The 16,619-nt window shown below is 46.8% G+C and overlaps 1 protein-coding gene across 13 annotated transcripts in view; it reads left to right on the plus strand.

The window, feature by feature from the left end:
* Positions 1-16,619, plus strand: part of PTPRF (protein tyrosine phosphatase receptor type F) — a 1,477,204-nt gene that overhangs the window by 1,122,012 nt on the left and 338,573 nt on the right. For all 13 annotated transcript variants that reach the window (XM_077450677.1, XM_077450676.1, XM_077450680.1 and 10 more), the window contains one exon: positions 5,113-5,272. In XM_077450677.1, the coding sequence (XP_077306803.1) occupies positions 5,191-5,272 (82 nt within the window). In that variant the 5' untranslated portion in view covers positions 5,113-5,190. The remainder of the gene's footprint in view (positions 1-5,112; positions 5,273-16,619) is intronic.

Consider the following 16,619-nt stretch of genomic DNA (forward strand, 5'->3'; position numbering starts at 1 on the left):
TGTGAAGGGTGCAGGGACTGTGTGACGGCTGCAGGGACTGTGTGACGGCTGCAGGGACTGAGTGACGGCTGCAGGGACTGAGTGAAGGGTGCAAAGGCTGTGTGTAAGGTGCAGGGACTAAGTGTAAGGTGTAGGGACTGAGCGCAGGGACTGTGTGTAAGGGGCAGGGACTGTGTGTACGGTGCAGGTTTCAGTAATCTGTGGCATCCAATCAACATTTCCAGCAGTAGCAGCCATTGTCCTCCTGATATCAGGCATAGGCACCTACTATCTCTCGGGCAGAGTGGGTAGAAGAGGTGGGAGTCTTGCTCTGTGGGTAGATTGGAGGAGGAGGGGAGAGGGGCAGTGCCCAGGGATGGGTGCCAGTCGGGTTTATGAGAATCTGGCTCCAGAATGTCTCCAGCCCAGACCTCAGCCAGTAATGTGTGCGTTGGCGGAATGCTGTGACGCTTCCCTCTCTGATGTTACCTGCGGTGGATGAAATGCTGATCACACAGTTTAGTGGAGGATCCAGCTTCAGCCAAGTAATAAGATGATGAGCAGAGCGCCGTAACCCCTAGCTACCAATCAGAAGGCAGCTTTTCATCCCTTCATCTCCCGCACACTGACATGTGAACCTAGCTGCTGTCACTTGGTGCACTTTGAATGCCATTTCCCTGGGCCTGTTATGGCTGATTGGCTGTGTATCACACTTCTTGAGTAGCTGAGAATATCATTGCTATACCAGGATCTTAATGGCGGGATCACCAGGGGATTATTTTAATGAATGCTGCAGATTTACAAAAGGTGAACAATACAGGACGGTGCCATGTAAAAGCATAGATGAGATTTTAGAGATGGGGTTTACATCTGTCAAGGAATCCCTTTGCTAACCGCAGGACCTCCAATATGCAGATCCCGACTTGGAGAAAGTCGAAGGCGGGACTTTGTGCAGCACCCTATGGAGATTGAGGCCACCCACCACTTTATAACTTTATATCACCAATAAGAAACAATGTTCCAGTCGTCGACTTTCTCAGAAAGTCAGTATTGGCATATCAAAGTGTTGCTGTATGGTGGCCTGTACTCTGGGGGCTGAACAATTGCCATGTTGGAGCGTGTGATATCCTGGGGGAGGGGGGGGGGGGTAACATTCAGAAATCCTTTTCCTATAATATGTGATCATAGTTCAGTATCGGGCACTTTAGGGACAAATGTTGGGAAAATATTTGGGTACAATAAGATAATCCATCTTGTGTTTTGCAGGACAGCTCAGTCAGTCATTACAGTCCTGATCAGAGGAATATAGTGCAAGCCTTTCCTTCTCCTTTCTAGTATATACTGCACTGTAGTTTTGTAAGTAGAAAAAAAAAAGATGACATTTTCCAGCGATTAAACCTATAAAACAGGCTTTCAGGTTGCGGCCGCCGCCATCACTTCTCCACTTATGTCACGCAGAGCTGCTCCTGGCACAGGAGAGGAGCTGTTAATCAGGTTATAGAGGCAGCGCCAAGGGAGAGATTGAAAGGAGTGCCTCCGCCATGGCTCTCTCAGGCTCTGCCTCATTGGGCCCAAGGAGGGTGGGGGGGGGTGCAGAATGCCTGACCCCAGTCTGGTGGATCTCACCAATGGCTGCATTGCTAAGTCAAGATCAGAAGCTAATGTGAATACAGCAGGGAGAGTGGTACAGGGGGTATAATGGCATGCTGTGTACAGGAAAGTATACCTGTAAGCTGGATATAAGGGGTACGTCAGTGTGCTGGGTATGGAGGGTAACTGTATGCTGGGTACGGGGAGATAATGGTCTGCTAGGTACATGGTATGGGGTACTTATGGTAGATACAAGAAAGTATATTGTATGCTGGGTACAAGGGGTATGATAGTATGCTGGGTACATAAGGGTATAGTACTAGTATTCTGGTTTTGCTGTGAGATTACGGTATACTGGGTTTATGAAGATATAACAGAATGACATGTTCAGGGGGGTATAATTGTATGCTGGGTACAGGGAGTTATAACAGTATGCTAGGTAAGGGGGTATAATGGTATGCTGGGTACAGGGGGGTATAACGGTATGCTGGGTACAGGGGGGTATAATGGTATGCTGGGTACAGGGGCGGGGGGTATAACGGTATGCTGGGTACAGGGGGGTATAACGGTATGCTGGGTACAGGGGTGGGGGGTATAACGGTATGCTGGGTACAGGGGGGTATAACGGTATGCTGGGTACAGGGGGGTATAACAGTATGCTGGGTACACGGGGGTATAATGGTATGCTGGGTACACGGGGGTATAACAGTATGCTAGGTACAGGGGGGTATAACGGTATGCTGGGTACAGGGGCATATAACTGTATGCTAGGTACGGGGGGTATAACGGTATGCTGGGTACAGGAGCGTATAACTGTATGCTGGGTACAGGAGCGTATAACTGTATGCTGGGTACAGGGGGGAATAACTGTATGCTGGGTACAGGGGGGGAATAACTGTATGCTGGCTACAGGGGCTTATAACTGTATGCTGCGTACAGGGGGTATAACTCTATGCTGGGTACAGGGGGGTATAACTGTAACTGGGTATGGGGTGGGGGGCAGTTCTGGAATCGATGGACACGTTGGCTTTTTTGAGGTTTGGTTCCTGGAAATAAAAATATATTTGCCCAACTCCAGTCAAAATTGTTTTTAGTTTTGGGTAGATTGGGGAACATTTAGGACCTGTTCAGTTTCCTGTTGCCCTCTGTGTGTTATCTGACCACCTGTTACATCCCGACACACCGGGTTGTCACCGGCACAGGAAGTGATGAATTCAGTGGAAATAGAGACCATAAAAAAACAGACAGTGGTTTATTCTACCCCCTGACCCCCCTGACCCCCCCCCCCCCACACACACACACACGCTAAAAGTCAACAATAAAAAAAGCTGGAGCTGTGCTGCAGCAAAAATGCTATTTTTTTCTGTTTGTCTGGAACTTGACTTTAACTTGCTCACAAAGCACCCCGCTCCCATCCCCCCACCTGCCCCGCTGTGCCTTTGCCAGGACTGTGCAGAGTTTTTGTGGCTTGGGATAAGTTCACATATAAGTGATTTGTCTCCTCCATGAATAATAGATGGCGGCTTCCTCATTAAAAATGTTCTCCTTCTGTTCCTTCCCGGGATCTTATAGGGAGGTCGATGACAGTACACCATATGCTTCTTCCCAGCCTGGGAGGGGGAAGAGCTCCAACCTCATCGTCTGATATCTGTGCTCACATATTGATGGATCCAGCTCTCCTGATCCCTCCTGCCTCTTATCACCAAAATACGATAATCCTGGACATTGTTGGATACGATGATCCCGGGACACTGTTGAATTTAATGATCCCGGGACACTGTTGGATACGTTGATCCCGGGACACTGTTGGATACGTTGATCCCGGGACACTGTTGGATACGTTGATCCCGGGACACTGTTGGATACGTTGATCCCAGGACACTGTTGGATACGTTGAGCCCGGGACACTGTTGGATACGTTGATGATCCCGGGACACTGTTGGATACGATGATCCTGGGACACTGTTGGATACGATGATCCCGGGACACTGTTGGATACGTTGATCCCGGGACACTGTTGAATTTGATGATCCCGGGACACTGTTGGATACGTTGATCCCGGGACACTGTTGGATACGATGATCCCGGGACACTGTTGGATACGTTGATCCCGGGACACTGTTGAATTTGATGATCCCGGGACACTGTTGGATACGTTGATCCCGGGACACTGTTGAATTTGATGATCCCGGGACACTGTTGGATACATTGATCCCGTTACACTGTTGGATATGATGATCCAAGGACACTTAGATACGATGATCCCAGGACCATTCATGGTTTGGTCCCACCTATACGCCCCCTAAATAGGCAAGACCCGTCCACCCCTCAATCAATGCCTTTTTAAGTTACTGTGCCGTAACTCAGATAAGATTGAAGCTGTGATCCCAGGACATGGCCCGGGACAGAGGGCATTGGGTGGGGCAGAGGACCAAGATGCCGGACTGTCTCAGCCAATCCGGGACAGTTGGCATGTATGCTGTTATAGTGATTGAAGAAAGCTATAGATGATATAATCCATTCTATCAGTACAAGGCCTTGTATTGTCTGTTGGGTTACTTTTTAGTCTCTTCTCCACTCTTGTTTTTTCCTTCTTTTTTTTTTTTTAACCCCTTGCTAGCACGCCTGTGTAACATTTATATTTCAATCCAAATGTTTCCTGTGTCGATTCACTCCTGACTATCCAATCGAATGAAGTAGATTGAGAACCTCTCGTTCCAGCCTGGTCTTGCTACAGTTACGGTTTTGGCGTCTGGGATTGTGCTGGTCGCTTCTGTGCGGTGACCCCCTGATGCCGATCCTAATGGAAGCGTAATTGTAGAGAAGATGGAAGCCTGCATAGTATTTAGGAGATGGCAGGTGAGGGCTGATTGACAGCTTGGTGGAAGGAGAGGGGGCGGAGTTCAAGGGGGAACAGATTGGCGCAGGAAGGTGGCGGGTGATTGGCGTGTGAATGAATGTCAGACCGCATCGGGTTTATATGGGGACGTTTCACAATATCTGACCCATGGATAATTCACACAGAGCTGACCAATGGTTCATCCTTCTAGAGGATTTTGGGAGGAAAAAAATAAATAAAACACGCTAATGTGCTAATCATATTTTTAAATGAAACCTTTTCCTTTCATTACATCCTTTTAGACCCAGTGACATCATTACTGGATCTCTGTACTTATCTTCAGTATACAATATGGACAGATCAGTGCTGGGACAAGGTCGTCCCCTAGAGCCCAGGTGAAGAAAAAAAAATCAGCCCCCGCGCCGGTGCGGTGTGGGTTAAGCTGTGTGAATTTCAAGACTGGATGATAAATATAAATCATTTTGCAGCTCCCAAATGTGTATTTCATCTGGAGTTCAGCTTTAACAAATGCCCTATTTCTCAATTTCACTGACTCTTGAAGTTAAATGTTAACAGTGACTTTCAAGGCAATGAGGGCTCATTAGAGATTTGCAGATTGAACTTTGTTTATGTTTACAGATTTTATATTAAACTCTTTTTGCGGTCACGTTCTCACCCGGCTGTTTTCTTTTCCCCATTTGTAGGAGCGAGTCTTGACGCTATAAAACGCTGGATGTATTGACCACTTATCACCAGACCTGGAGTGGAGTCTGCTTTCCAACATGGTGCCTTACCTTCGCCAGACCCTGCCCATCGTCCTGGCGCTGCTCCTCTGCTGCTCTTTTACCCTGACACAGGCGGACAGTAAGTTGATATTTATTCCTACTTGTACTTTCAGCGTTGCTCACGGTGCTGCTGTCATTGGGTGGCGCCCTTGGCGTAGTTGGTGTTTTGGTTGAGGTCCATAACTCGGCATGGACCTCAGACTTATGACTGCCAGGCTATGATCGTGGACGGAGGTGTTCCTGCTATGCAGAGTGTGGCTTCATTTGCCATTATATTATTATTATTATTTTATTGTTATTATTATTACACATGATTTATATAGAGCCAACCGTTTGCACAACACTTACTACAATAAAAAAAAGCGGACAGCACAATTACAATAAAATTCAAGACAAAAGTGTTGGGAGGATAATGATTGTAAGTATTTACAATCAAGTGAATTAAAAAAGTAATAAATGTGTGTTGTGGATGGAGAAAGTAAAAATTGGGATAGACTTCCCAAAAGAAATGAGTTTCGGGGATCTCCCAAAGACAGCCAGAGTAGCAGATAGCTTGACAGATTGGGGTAGAGAGTTCCAGAGAATGGGAGAGGCTCTGGAGAAGTCCTGGAGGCGAACATGGGAGGCGGAGAAAAAGGAGCTATAGAGAAGGAAGTATTAGGAGGAGCAGAAAGGATGGTTTGGGTGATATTTAGAAACAAGATTGGTGATCTAGCTTAGGGCAGATTTGTGGTTGACTTTGTATGTTGTTGTTTAGTGTTTTGAATTTAATTCGCTGGGCAAGCAGAAGCCAGCAGAGGATTTGGCAGAGAGGGGTGGAGGAAGTGGAGCGAAGGCTGGGGAAGGAATTGGCAGAGAGGGGTGGAGGACACTGAATGGAGCCTTGTGGGTCAAATGGCAGAGAGGGGTGGAGGACACGGAGCGGAGGCTGGGGAAGGAATTAGTAGAGAGGGGTGAGGACACTGAACGGAGGCTGGTGGGTCAAATGGCAGAGAGGGGTGGAGGAGACTGAGATGAGGCTGGTGGAGGGATAGATAGAGAAGGGTGAAGGAGACAAAGCAGAGGCTGGTGGAGCATTTGGTAGAAAGGGATTAGGGACACTGAGAGAAGGTTGGTGGAGGAATTGGTAGAAAGGGATTGAGGATACTGAGCAGAGGCTTGTGGAGGAATGGGTATAGAGGGGTGGAGGAGACTGAGCGGAGGCTGGTAGAGGAATTGGTATAGAGGGGTGGAGGAGACTGAGCGGAGGCTGGTGGAGGAATTGGTATAGAGGGGTGGAGGAGACTGAGCGGAGGCTGGTAGAGGAATTGGTATAGAGGGGTGGAGGATACTGAGCGGAGGCTGGTGGAGGAATTGGTATAGAGGGGTGGAGGAGACTGAGCGGAGTCTGGTGGAGGAATTGGTAGAAAGGGGTGGAGGAGACTGGGCGGAGGCTGGTAGAGGAATTGGTATAGAGGGATGGAGGAGACTGAGCGGAGGCTGGTGGAGGAATTGGTAGAAAGGGGTGGAGGAGACTGGGCGGAGGCTGGTGGAGAAATACACAGGAGGTCCACACTTGCACGGGGCAGCTGAACGCCTCCTGTGTGTGGGCCAGAAGCAAAAAATGCTGCCACCCAGTCAGTTTATTACCAGCAAGGGAAGTGCATGATGGGAGGAATAATTCCCTCTGTATGATATGTCCCAGCACTCATACCCAGCGAAGGGGGCCCTTTACCTCCCGCCCAGCGAAAGGGGCCTATTATCTCCCATCCTATGCAGCAGGCACCACCTGTCCTCTGTGTATGACCCGTTTTTGTATTCCATCTTGTGCGCCGAGCGGCATTGGTGACAGCGAGCCCTTATCTGTAAGCCTCCGTCTGATCTGTTTCACTAAACCCCTCTCCTCGCTGCTCCTCATGCCGAGAGCGGCCTTTGTTCTCCGGAATGAAGCGGCGAGCAGCTTGTAATACCCTGAATAACATAATTATAGAGCATTATTGTGAGGTTTTCCTCTGCATCTATTCCTTGTATTGTTTTGTCTCTACACATGAATTAAACCTGCTAAACACGCCCTCCAGGACGCGCTAGCGGTGTCACCGCGACAATGCGTTGGGCAAGTGCCTCCTCGCCGAGAGTCTCGGAGCTGGAGAGGGACCAGGTTTTGGTCTCTTTAGGACAAGGGGAACTGGCAGGATCTGAGAAGAGCTGTGCACCGACTTGTTCTGTCTGGGAAATACCGCCTGCGTGTGTGGCCGGGATATCAGAAACCAATCGGTCACATTGCCGTGGTGTTGAAGTTTGATATTGACATAATATTTCACGGCGTCTAACTTCCTGAAATCTGTATATATCAGGTTTAAACTAAATCCCCAGTCGTTGAATGAAAGTTGTGTAACTAGACTCCAAAATGTAGATCGGGGAAGTTTTTTTTTGTTTTTGTTTTTTAATTCAATGTCTCCAAAATATATCCACGTTTTTAATGGTTTTTGTTTCTTTAAAATACTCTATAAGTATAGAAAAAAAAATTCCCGAACATCTTCCAGAAATCCAGTGAGCTTCTAATTCTTTGCAGCAAGCTGACAATACTGCTTCTGCTGCACTGAAATTTCAAGCAGTGCTGTCATCCCGGCCTCTATTCTATTGTGCTGGGCTACAAAACACTCCCTCTTATCTACACCCCCCCCCCCCATTCTTTACTCCTTGGGCCAGGCCAAGGGGTAGGTAGAAGAGGCAGCCTTGGGTGCTTCTTCAGTAGGGTGTGCAAAAAGGGGCAGGGCCTGCAACCTATTCTGTTGAATTAGTTCACAGCTTGTGATAGGGGGGGGGGGCGACCATTTATCTTTTTGCCCTGAGCTCAGTTTATAAGAACAATGGTAGAAGCCCATCTGTGATTTGTTTATAAGGACAATGGTAGAGGTCCTCCTGAGCTTCATCTATAAGGACAATGGTAGAAGTCCAACTGAGCTTTGTTTATTAGGACAATAGTAGAGGTCTGCCTGAGCTCCATCTATAAAGACAATGGTAGAGCTCTGCCTGAGCTCCATCTATAAAGACAATGGTAGAGCTCTGCCTGAGATCCATCTATAAAGACAATGGTAGAGGTCCTCCTGGGCTCCATCTATAAGGACAATGGTAGAAATTCAACTGACCTTTATTTATTAGGACAATGGTAGAGGTCTGCCTTAGCTCCATCTATAAGGACAATAGTAGAGATCCTCCTGAGTGCTGTTTTCATGTACAGTGGTAGAGGTCTGCCTGAGCTCTGTTTATAAGGACAATGGTAGATGTCCATCTGAGCTTTGTTTATAAGGACAATAGTAGAGGTCCTCCTGAGCTCTGTTTACATGTACAATGGTAGCGGTCCACCTGAGCCCTGCTTTTAAGGGCAATGGTAAAGGTCCACCTGAGCTTTGTTTAGAAAGACAGTGATGGAGGTCTACCTGAGCTCTGTTTACATGTACAATGGTAGAGGTCTCTCTGAGCTCTGCTTTGCAAGGCCACTGGTAAAGGTCCACGTGAGTTCTGTTTTTCAAGGCCAATGGTAGAGGTCCACCTGTGCCCTGTTTTTAAGGACAGTGGCAGAGGTCCACCTGAGCTTTTTTTATAAGAACATTGTGAAAAAGCAAGATACATCCTTGTGAAATGCGTCAACTACCTGTAACCCTGCATGTTTGACTGGTATAGGACAACAAAGGACTTCTTATCAAGTATCTGATGGTCTGGTGTGCAACCAATTTCTTCCTTTTCTTTGTGAACGGTGGTGAGCCAAGGTTAGCACCTGGAACCCAGTGCACCTAATTATTGCCTGATTCGGTGTGTGTGCTTCTTGTTTGGATGGTAGACGTCCAACTGAGCCCTGTTCATAAGGGCAATGGTAGATGTCCATCTCAGCTTTGTTTAGAAGGACAGTGGTAGAGGTCCATCTCAGCTTTGTTTAGAAGGACAGTGGTAGAGGTCCATCTCAGCTTTGTTTAGAAGGACGGTGGTAGAGGTCCATCTCCGCTTTGTTTAGAAGGACGGTGGTAGAGGTCCATCTCAGCTTTGTTTAGAAGGACAGTGGTAGAGGTCCATCTCAGCTTTGTTTAGAAGGACGGTGGTAGAGGTCCATCTCAGCTTTGTTTAGAAGGACGGTGGTAGTGGTCCATCTCAGCTTTGTTCAGAAGGACGGTGGTAGAGGTCCATCTCAGCTTTGTTTAGAAGGACGGTGGTAGATGTCCATCTCAGCTTTGTTTAGAAGGACAGTGGTAGAGGTCCATCTCAGCTTTGTTTAGAAGGACGGTGGTAGAGGTCCATCTCAGCTTTGTTTAGAAGGACGGTTGGTGGAGGTCCATCTCAGCTTTGTTTAGAAGGACGGTGGTAGAGGTCCATCTCAGCTTTGTTTAGAAGGACGGTGGTAGAGGTCCATCTCAGCTTTGTTTAGAAGGACAGTGGTAGAGGTCCATCTCAGCTTTTTTTAGGAGGCCAGTGGTAGAGGTTTATCTCAGCTTTGTTTAGAAGGACAGTGGTAGAGGTCCATCTCAGCTTTGTTTAGAAGGACGGTGGTAGAGGTTTATGTCAGCTTTGTTTAGAAGGACAGTGGTAAAGGTCAATCTCAGCTTTGTTTAGAAGGATGGTGGTAGATGTCCATCTCAGCTTTGTTTAGAAGGACGGTGGTAGAGGTCCATCTCAGCTTTGTTTAGAAGGACGGTGGTAGAGGTCCATCTCAGCTTTGTTTAGAAGGACAGTGGTAGAGGTCCATCTCAGCTTTGTTTAGGAGGACAGTGGTAGAGGTTTATCTCAGCTTTGTTTAGAAGGACAGTGGTAGAGGTCCATCTCAGCTTTGTTTAGAAGGACGGTGGTAGAGGTCCATCTCAGCTTTGTTTAGAAGGACAGTGGTAGAGGTCCATCTCAGCTTTGTTTAGAAGGACAGTGGTAGAGGTCCATCTCAGCTTTGTTTAGAAGGACGGTGGTAGTGGTCCATCTCAGCTTTGTTCAGAAGGACGGTGGTAGAGGTCCATCTCAGCTTTGTTTAGAAGGACGGTGGTAGATGTCCATCTCAGCTTTGTTTAGAAGGACAGTGGTAGAGGTCCATCTCAGCTTTGTTTAGAAGGACGGTGGTAGAGGTCCATCTCAGCTTTGTTTAGAAGGACGGTTGGTGGAGGTCCATCTCAGCTTTGTTTAGAAGGACGGTGGTAGAGGTCCATCTCAGCTTTGTTTAGAAGGACGGTGGTAGAGGTCCATCTCAGCTTTGTTTAGAAGGACAGTGGTAGAGGTCCATCTCAGCTTTTTTTAGGAGGCCAGTGGTAGAGGTTTATCTCAGCTTTGTTTAGAAGGACAGTGGTAGAGGTCCATCTCAGCTTTGTTTAGAAGGACGGTGGTAGAGGTTTATGTCAGCTTTGTTTAGAAGGACAGTGGTAAAGGTCAATCTCAGCTTTGTTTAGAAGGATGGTGGTAGATGTCCATCTCAGCTTTGTTTAGAAGGACGGTGGTAGAGGTCCATCTCAGCTTTGTTTAGAAGGACGGTGGTAGAGGTCCATCTCAGCTTTGTTTAGAAGGACAGTGGTAGAGGTCCATCTCAGCTTTGTTTAGGAGGACAGTGGTAGAGGTTTATCTCAGCTTTGTTTAGAAGGACAGTGGTAGAGGTCCATCTCAGCTTTGTTTAGAAGGACGGTGGTAGAGGTCCATCTCAGCTTTGTTTAGAAGGACAGTGGTAGAGGTTTATCTCGGCTTTGTTTAGAAGGACAGTGGTAGAGGTCCATCTCAGCTTTGTTTAGAAGGACAGTGGTAGAGGTCCATCTCAGCTTTGTTTAGAAGGACGGTGGTAGAGGTCCATCTCAGCTTTGTTTAGAAGGACGGTGGTAGAGGTCCATCTCAGCTTTGTTTAGAAGGACAGTGGTAGAGGTTTATCTCGGCTTTGTTTAGAAGGACAGTGGTAGAGGTCCATCTCAGCTTTGTTTAGAAGGACGGTGGTAGAGGTCCATCTCAGCTTTGTTTAGAAGGACAGTGGTAGAGGTCCATCTCAGCTTTGTTTAGAAGGACGGTGGTAGTGGTCCATCTCAGCTTTGTTCAGAAGGACGGTGGTAGAGGTCCATCTCAGCTTTGTTTAGAAGGACGGTGGTAGATGTCCATCTCAGCTTTGTTTAGAAGGACAGTGGTAGAGGTCCATCTCAGCTTTGTTTAGAAGGACGGTGGTAGAGGTCCATCTCAGCTTTGTTTAGAAGGACGGTGGTAGAGGTCCATCTCAGCTTTGTTTAGAAGGACAGTGGTAGAGGTTTATCTCGGCTTTGTTTAGAAGGACAGTGGTAGAGGTCCATCTCCGCTTTGTTTAGAAGGACGGTGGTAGAGGTCCATCTCAGCTTTGTTTAGAAGGACAGTGGTAGAGGTCCATCTCAGCTTTGTTTAGAAGGACGGTGGTAGAGGTCCATCTCAGCTTTGTTTAGAAGGACGGTGGTAGTGGTCCATCTCAGCTTTGTTCAGAAGGACGGTGGTAGAGGTCCATCTCAGCTTTGTTTAGAAGGACGGTGGTAGATGTCCATCTCAGCTTTGTTTAGAAGGACGGTGGTAGAGGTCCATCTCAGCTTTGTTTAGAAGGACGGTGGTAGAGGTCCATCTCAGCTTTGTTTAGAAGGACAGTGGTAGAGGTCCATCTCAGCTTTTTTTAGGAGGACAGTGGTAGAGGTTTATCTCAGCTTTGTTTTTGAAGGACAGTGGTAGAGGTCCATCTCAGCTTTGTTTAGAAGGACGGTGGTAGAGGTCCATCTCAGCTTTGTTTAGAAGGACAGTGGTAGAGGTTTATCTCGGCTTTGTTTAGAAGGACAGTGGTAGAGGTCCATCTCAGCTTTGTTTAGAAGGACAGTGGTAGAGGTTTATGTCAGCTTTGTTTAGAAGGACAGTGGTAAAGGTCAATCTCAGCTTTGTTTAGAAGGATGGTGGTAGATGTCCATCTCAGCTTTGTTTAGAAGGACGGTGGTAGAGGTCCATCTCAGCTTTGTTTAGAAGGACGGTGGTAGAGGTCCATCTCAGCTTTGTTTAGAAGGACAGTGGTAGAGGTCCATCTCAGCTTTGTTTAGGAGGACAGTGGTAGAGGTTTATCTCAGCTTTGTTTAGAAGGACAGTGGTAGAGGTCCATCTCAGCTTTGTTTAGAAGGACGGTGGTAGAGGTCCATCTCAGCTTTGTTTAGAAGGACAGTGGTAGAGGTTTATCTCGGCTTTGTTTAGAAGGACAGTGGTAGAGGTCCATCTCAGCTTTGTTTAGAAGGACAGTGGTAGAGGTCCATCTCAGCTTTGTTTAGAAGGACGGTGGTAGAGGTCCATCTCAGCTTTGTTTAGAAGGACGGTGGTAGAGGTTTATCTCGGCTTTGTTTAGAAGGACAGTGGTAGAGGTCCATCTCAGCTTTGTTTAGAAGGACAGTGGTAGAGGTTTATGTCAGCTTTGTTTAGAAGGACAGTGGTAAAGGTCAATCTCAGCTTTGTTTAGAAGGATGGTGGTAGAGGTCCATCTCAGCTTTGTTTGGAAGGACGGTGGTAGAGGTCCATCTCAGCTTTGTTTAGAAGGACGGTGGTAGAGGTCCATCTCAGCTTTGTTTAGAAGGACAGTGGTAGAGGTCCATCTCAGCTTTTTTTAGGAGGACAGTGGTAGAGGTTTATCTTAGCTTTGTTTAGAAGGACAGTGGTAGAGGTCCATCTCAGCTTTGTTTAGAAGGACGGTGGTAGAGGTCCATCTCAGCTTTGTTTAGAAGGACAGTGGTAGAGGTTTATCTCGGCTTTGTTTAGAAGGACAGTGGTAGAGGTCCATCTCAGCTTTGTTTAGAAGGACAGTGGTAGAGGTTTATGTCAGCTTTGTTTAGAAGGACAGTGGTAAAGGTCAATCTCAGCTTTGTTTAGAAGGATGGTGGTAGATGTCCATCTCAGCTTTGTTTAGAAGGACGGTGGTAGAGGTCCATCTCAGCTTTGTTTAGAAGGACGGTGGTAGAGGTCCATCTCAGCTTTGTTTAGAAGGACGGTGGTAGAGGTCCATCTCAGCTTTGTTTAGGAGGACAGTGGTAGAGGTTTATCTCAGCTTTGTTTAGAAGGACAGTGGTAGAGGTCCATCTCAGCTTTGTTTAGAAGGACGGTGGTAGAGGTCCATCTCAGCTTTGTTTAGAAGGACAGTGGTAGAGGTTTATCTCGGCTTTGTTTAGAAGGACAGTGGTAGAGGTCCATCTCAGCTTTGTTTAGAAGGACAGTGGTAGAGGTCCATCTCAGCTTTGTTTAGAAGGACGGTGGTAGAGGTCCATCTCAGCTTTGTTTAGAAGGACGGTGGTAGAGGTCCATCTCAGCTTTGTGTATAAAGATAATAGTAGAGATCGAGGTTGCCAACCGCCAATAAATTTACCGACAGTTTGTAAAAAATCAGTGATTTTTTTTTTTTTTTTACAACGGTCAGTAAATATCAGGGGCTGATAATTTCATGCTGTGTTGACTTTTTAAGTGTAAATCAAGCAAATGACTTTGTTATAGGTATTGTCAGTGTTTCCATATAATGTTTATACTGTTCAAATGTTCACTGTGTTAGTTTTCAATAGGCGTTGTGTAATTTCTCTGGTCGCCAGCAAAAAAGCGCGCTCCGCCAGTAAATTTTCCATGTTTTGTCAGTAAAAAATGCTGCGGGAGGTTGGCAACCCTGGTAGAGAGCCGTCTGAGCTTTGTTTATAAGGACAGGTCTGAGTATGACCCATTTACATGTCCGTTTTGCGAAGTGAATTGCAATGGTTTTCAGTGGGTGAGAGGCCTGCCGTGACTCCAGGGCCGCACATCCTGGGATGCTCATCTGGACGGCCATGTCAGCTTTATTCAGAGGTTTCTCACTCTGGTTTCTTAGCTTTTGTCTCGGCCTGCCTTTAAACCTTTTTTCTCCTCCAGTAGATGGAAATAGAGCTGCAAAACATCACAAAGTACATGTTCCTCTTGGCGGGTGTCGTGTCGGTTTATCAGTCATGGTGACCGCAGTCCCATTAAGCCGTCTCTCAGCTGATTCACTCTGATTGTTTTACTCTTCTCCTCCGGGTCACCATAGCTTTGTCTTTTGTGTGCTTTCAGCTCTTCTGTGCAAGGGAAAATTGGCTTCTGTGAATTTCATTTGGAGCGGAGTCCGATAGCTGGAAGGAGATGACCAACCCCCCCCCCCCCAACCCCTCCTCAATCCAGTGATTACCAGCTTTTGACAATAAAAGTCTTTTTATGTGTGTGGAATCAAAAATCTGGAGGAGCCGCTGTGGCAGCAGAGGCCGGCCATGTGCAAACCCTTTGTTTAAACATGATTTTATGGCAGACTTGAGGCAGAAACTCTGTATCCTGCTCAGGTCTTCATGGCCGTGGTTGGGGGTACACCGGGGTCTGATGTATATTGTGGCGTCTTTTGTATCAGCCGTTAAAGCTAAACCACTAGAAGAAAGGAGGCAGCTTTGCTAGAAGGAAAAGAGTAAAGAAGAAACAAAAAATCTACACTCACTGCCACTTTATTAGGTAGAATTTTCTAATAGTGGGTTGGACCCCCTTTATTAGATTCCACTTGCTAGTAGCAGGTTAGACCCTCTTTATTAGGTTCTCCTTGCTAGTAGTGGGTTGGACCCTCTTTATTAGGTTCTCCTTGCTAGTAGCGGCTTGGACCCCCTTTATTAGATTCCACTTGCTAGTGGCAGGTTAGACCCTCTTTATTAGGTTCTCCTTGCTAGTAGTGGGTTGGACCCCCTTTATTAGGTTCTCCTTGCTAGTAGCAGATTTGACCCTCTTTATTAGGTTCTCCTTGCTAGTAGTGGGTTGGACCCCCTTTATTAGGTTCTCCTTGCTAGTAGTGGGTTGGACCCTCTTTATTAGGTTCTCCTTGCTAGTAGCGGGTTGGACCCCCTTTATTAGATTCCACTTGTTAGTAGCGGGTTAGACCCTCTTTATTAGGTTCTCCTTGCTAGTAGTGGGTTGGACCCCCTTTATTAGGTTCTCCTTGCTAGTAGTGGGTTGGACCCTCTTTATTAGGTTCTCCTTGCTAGTAGGGGATTGGACCCTCTTTATTAGGTTCTCCTTGCTAGTAGCGGGTTGGACCCCCTTTATTAGGTTCTCCTTGCTAGTAGTGGGTTGGACCCTCTTTATTAGGTTCTCCTTGCTAGTAGTGGGTTGGACCCCCTTTATTAGGTTCTCCTTGCTAGTAGTGGGTTGGACCCCCTTTATTAGGTTCTCCTTGCTAGTAGTGGGTTGGATCCCCTTTATTAGGTTCTCCTTGCTAGTAGCAGGTTTGACCCTCTTTATTAGGTTCTCCTTGCTAGTAGGGGATTGGACCCTCTTTATTAGGTTCAGAAGGTGCATTCTATGCATTACAAAAAAAAAAAAAAACTTCTGTGTGCAGCCCCCCTAATACTTACCTGAGCCCCATCTCTATCCAGCACTCTCCATGAGTACCTTGGCCATCTGGGACTCTCCCTCCTGATTGGCTGAGACACAGCGCCATGGACTCCAGCTGCTGTCAAACAAAGTCAGCCATTTAGAAGACAGGAGGGACGGGGCGGGGCTGAACCGCGGCTCCGTGTCTGAATGGATAAAGGGATCTGTGGCTGGGCTCGGGTGCTATTTGCTGTGGGGGGCACTTGACAGGAGGGAGGGGGCTGGGAGCACAGAAGAGGGACCCGAGAAGAGGAGGATCGGGGCTGCTCTGTGCAAAACCATTACACAGAGCAGATATGTATAACAGGTTTTTTTTTTTTTTTTTTTTTAAAGAAAAAGAAACAAGACTTTTCAATCACTTTATCTCCAGCATTGTTATCTAATGTTTTGTTTGGACCAAGCTGGCCCATGCTAATTTATTTAAAGTGATAGCAAAGGTGGAGGTGAACTTTAGACAGTAAGTCACTCTGCAGTAGCTCACGAAAACCAATCAGAAAGCCTATTTCAGCGACCTCAGTTCAGTACAGTGAAATCTGATTGGTTGTGGGGGGGGGGGGGGCTGTGTGTACGTTGCTTTTCTATGCTCTGATGGAGGTGGCCTGTACATCTGCAGCCTCTTAGTGAACATCTGTATTGAATTAGATGCATGGTGCACCTTCAGTATATTTTACAAGCCCCGCTCTCTGAGCCGGGATGGAGTTTCGGATTCCTGTGAAGTTACATAACGAGGCTTATGGTTGAGGATTCTGGGATTTTACAAGGTGGCTGAAGTCAGCATCTTTTTGCCAGAGGAGAGGTTTTTTTTATTTTTTATTTTTTTTGTGATTTCCTTTCAAGACCTAAACCTGTAGACAAAAACCAGAAGGAGAAAATATCAATTTAGGTTTTTGCTGCTTTATAAGTTCTGGACGGAATTTTGATTTGGCATAACGGTTAACTGCGTTCCTTGCGTGTAATTACAGGGCAGTAGCGGCACAGCCCCCGTTTAGCTGAATGGGTTGCTTTTGGTGGGCGGTACTACCCATCAAGCACAAGTATGATTCTTGCTGCGTCGG

The sequence above is a fragment of the Lithobates pipiens genome, unplaced genomic scaffold, assembly GCF_037356315.1.
Source record: "Lithobates pipiens isolate NorthernLeopardFrog02 unplaced genomic scaffold, aLitPip1_a1.2 Scaffold_23, whole genome shotgun sequence".
NCBI classification, from domain to species: domain Eukaryota; kingdom Metazoa; phylum Chordata; class Amphibia; order Anura; family Ranidae; genus Lithobates; species Lithobates pipiens.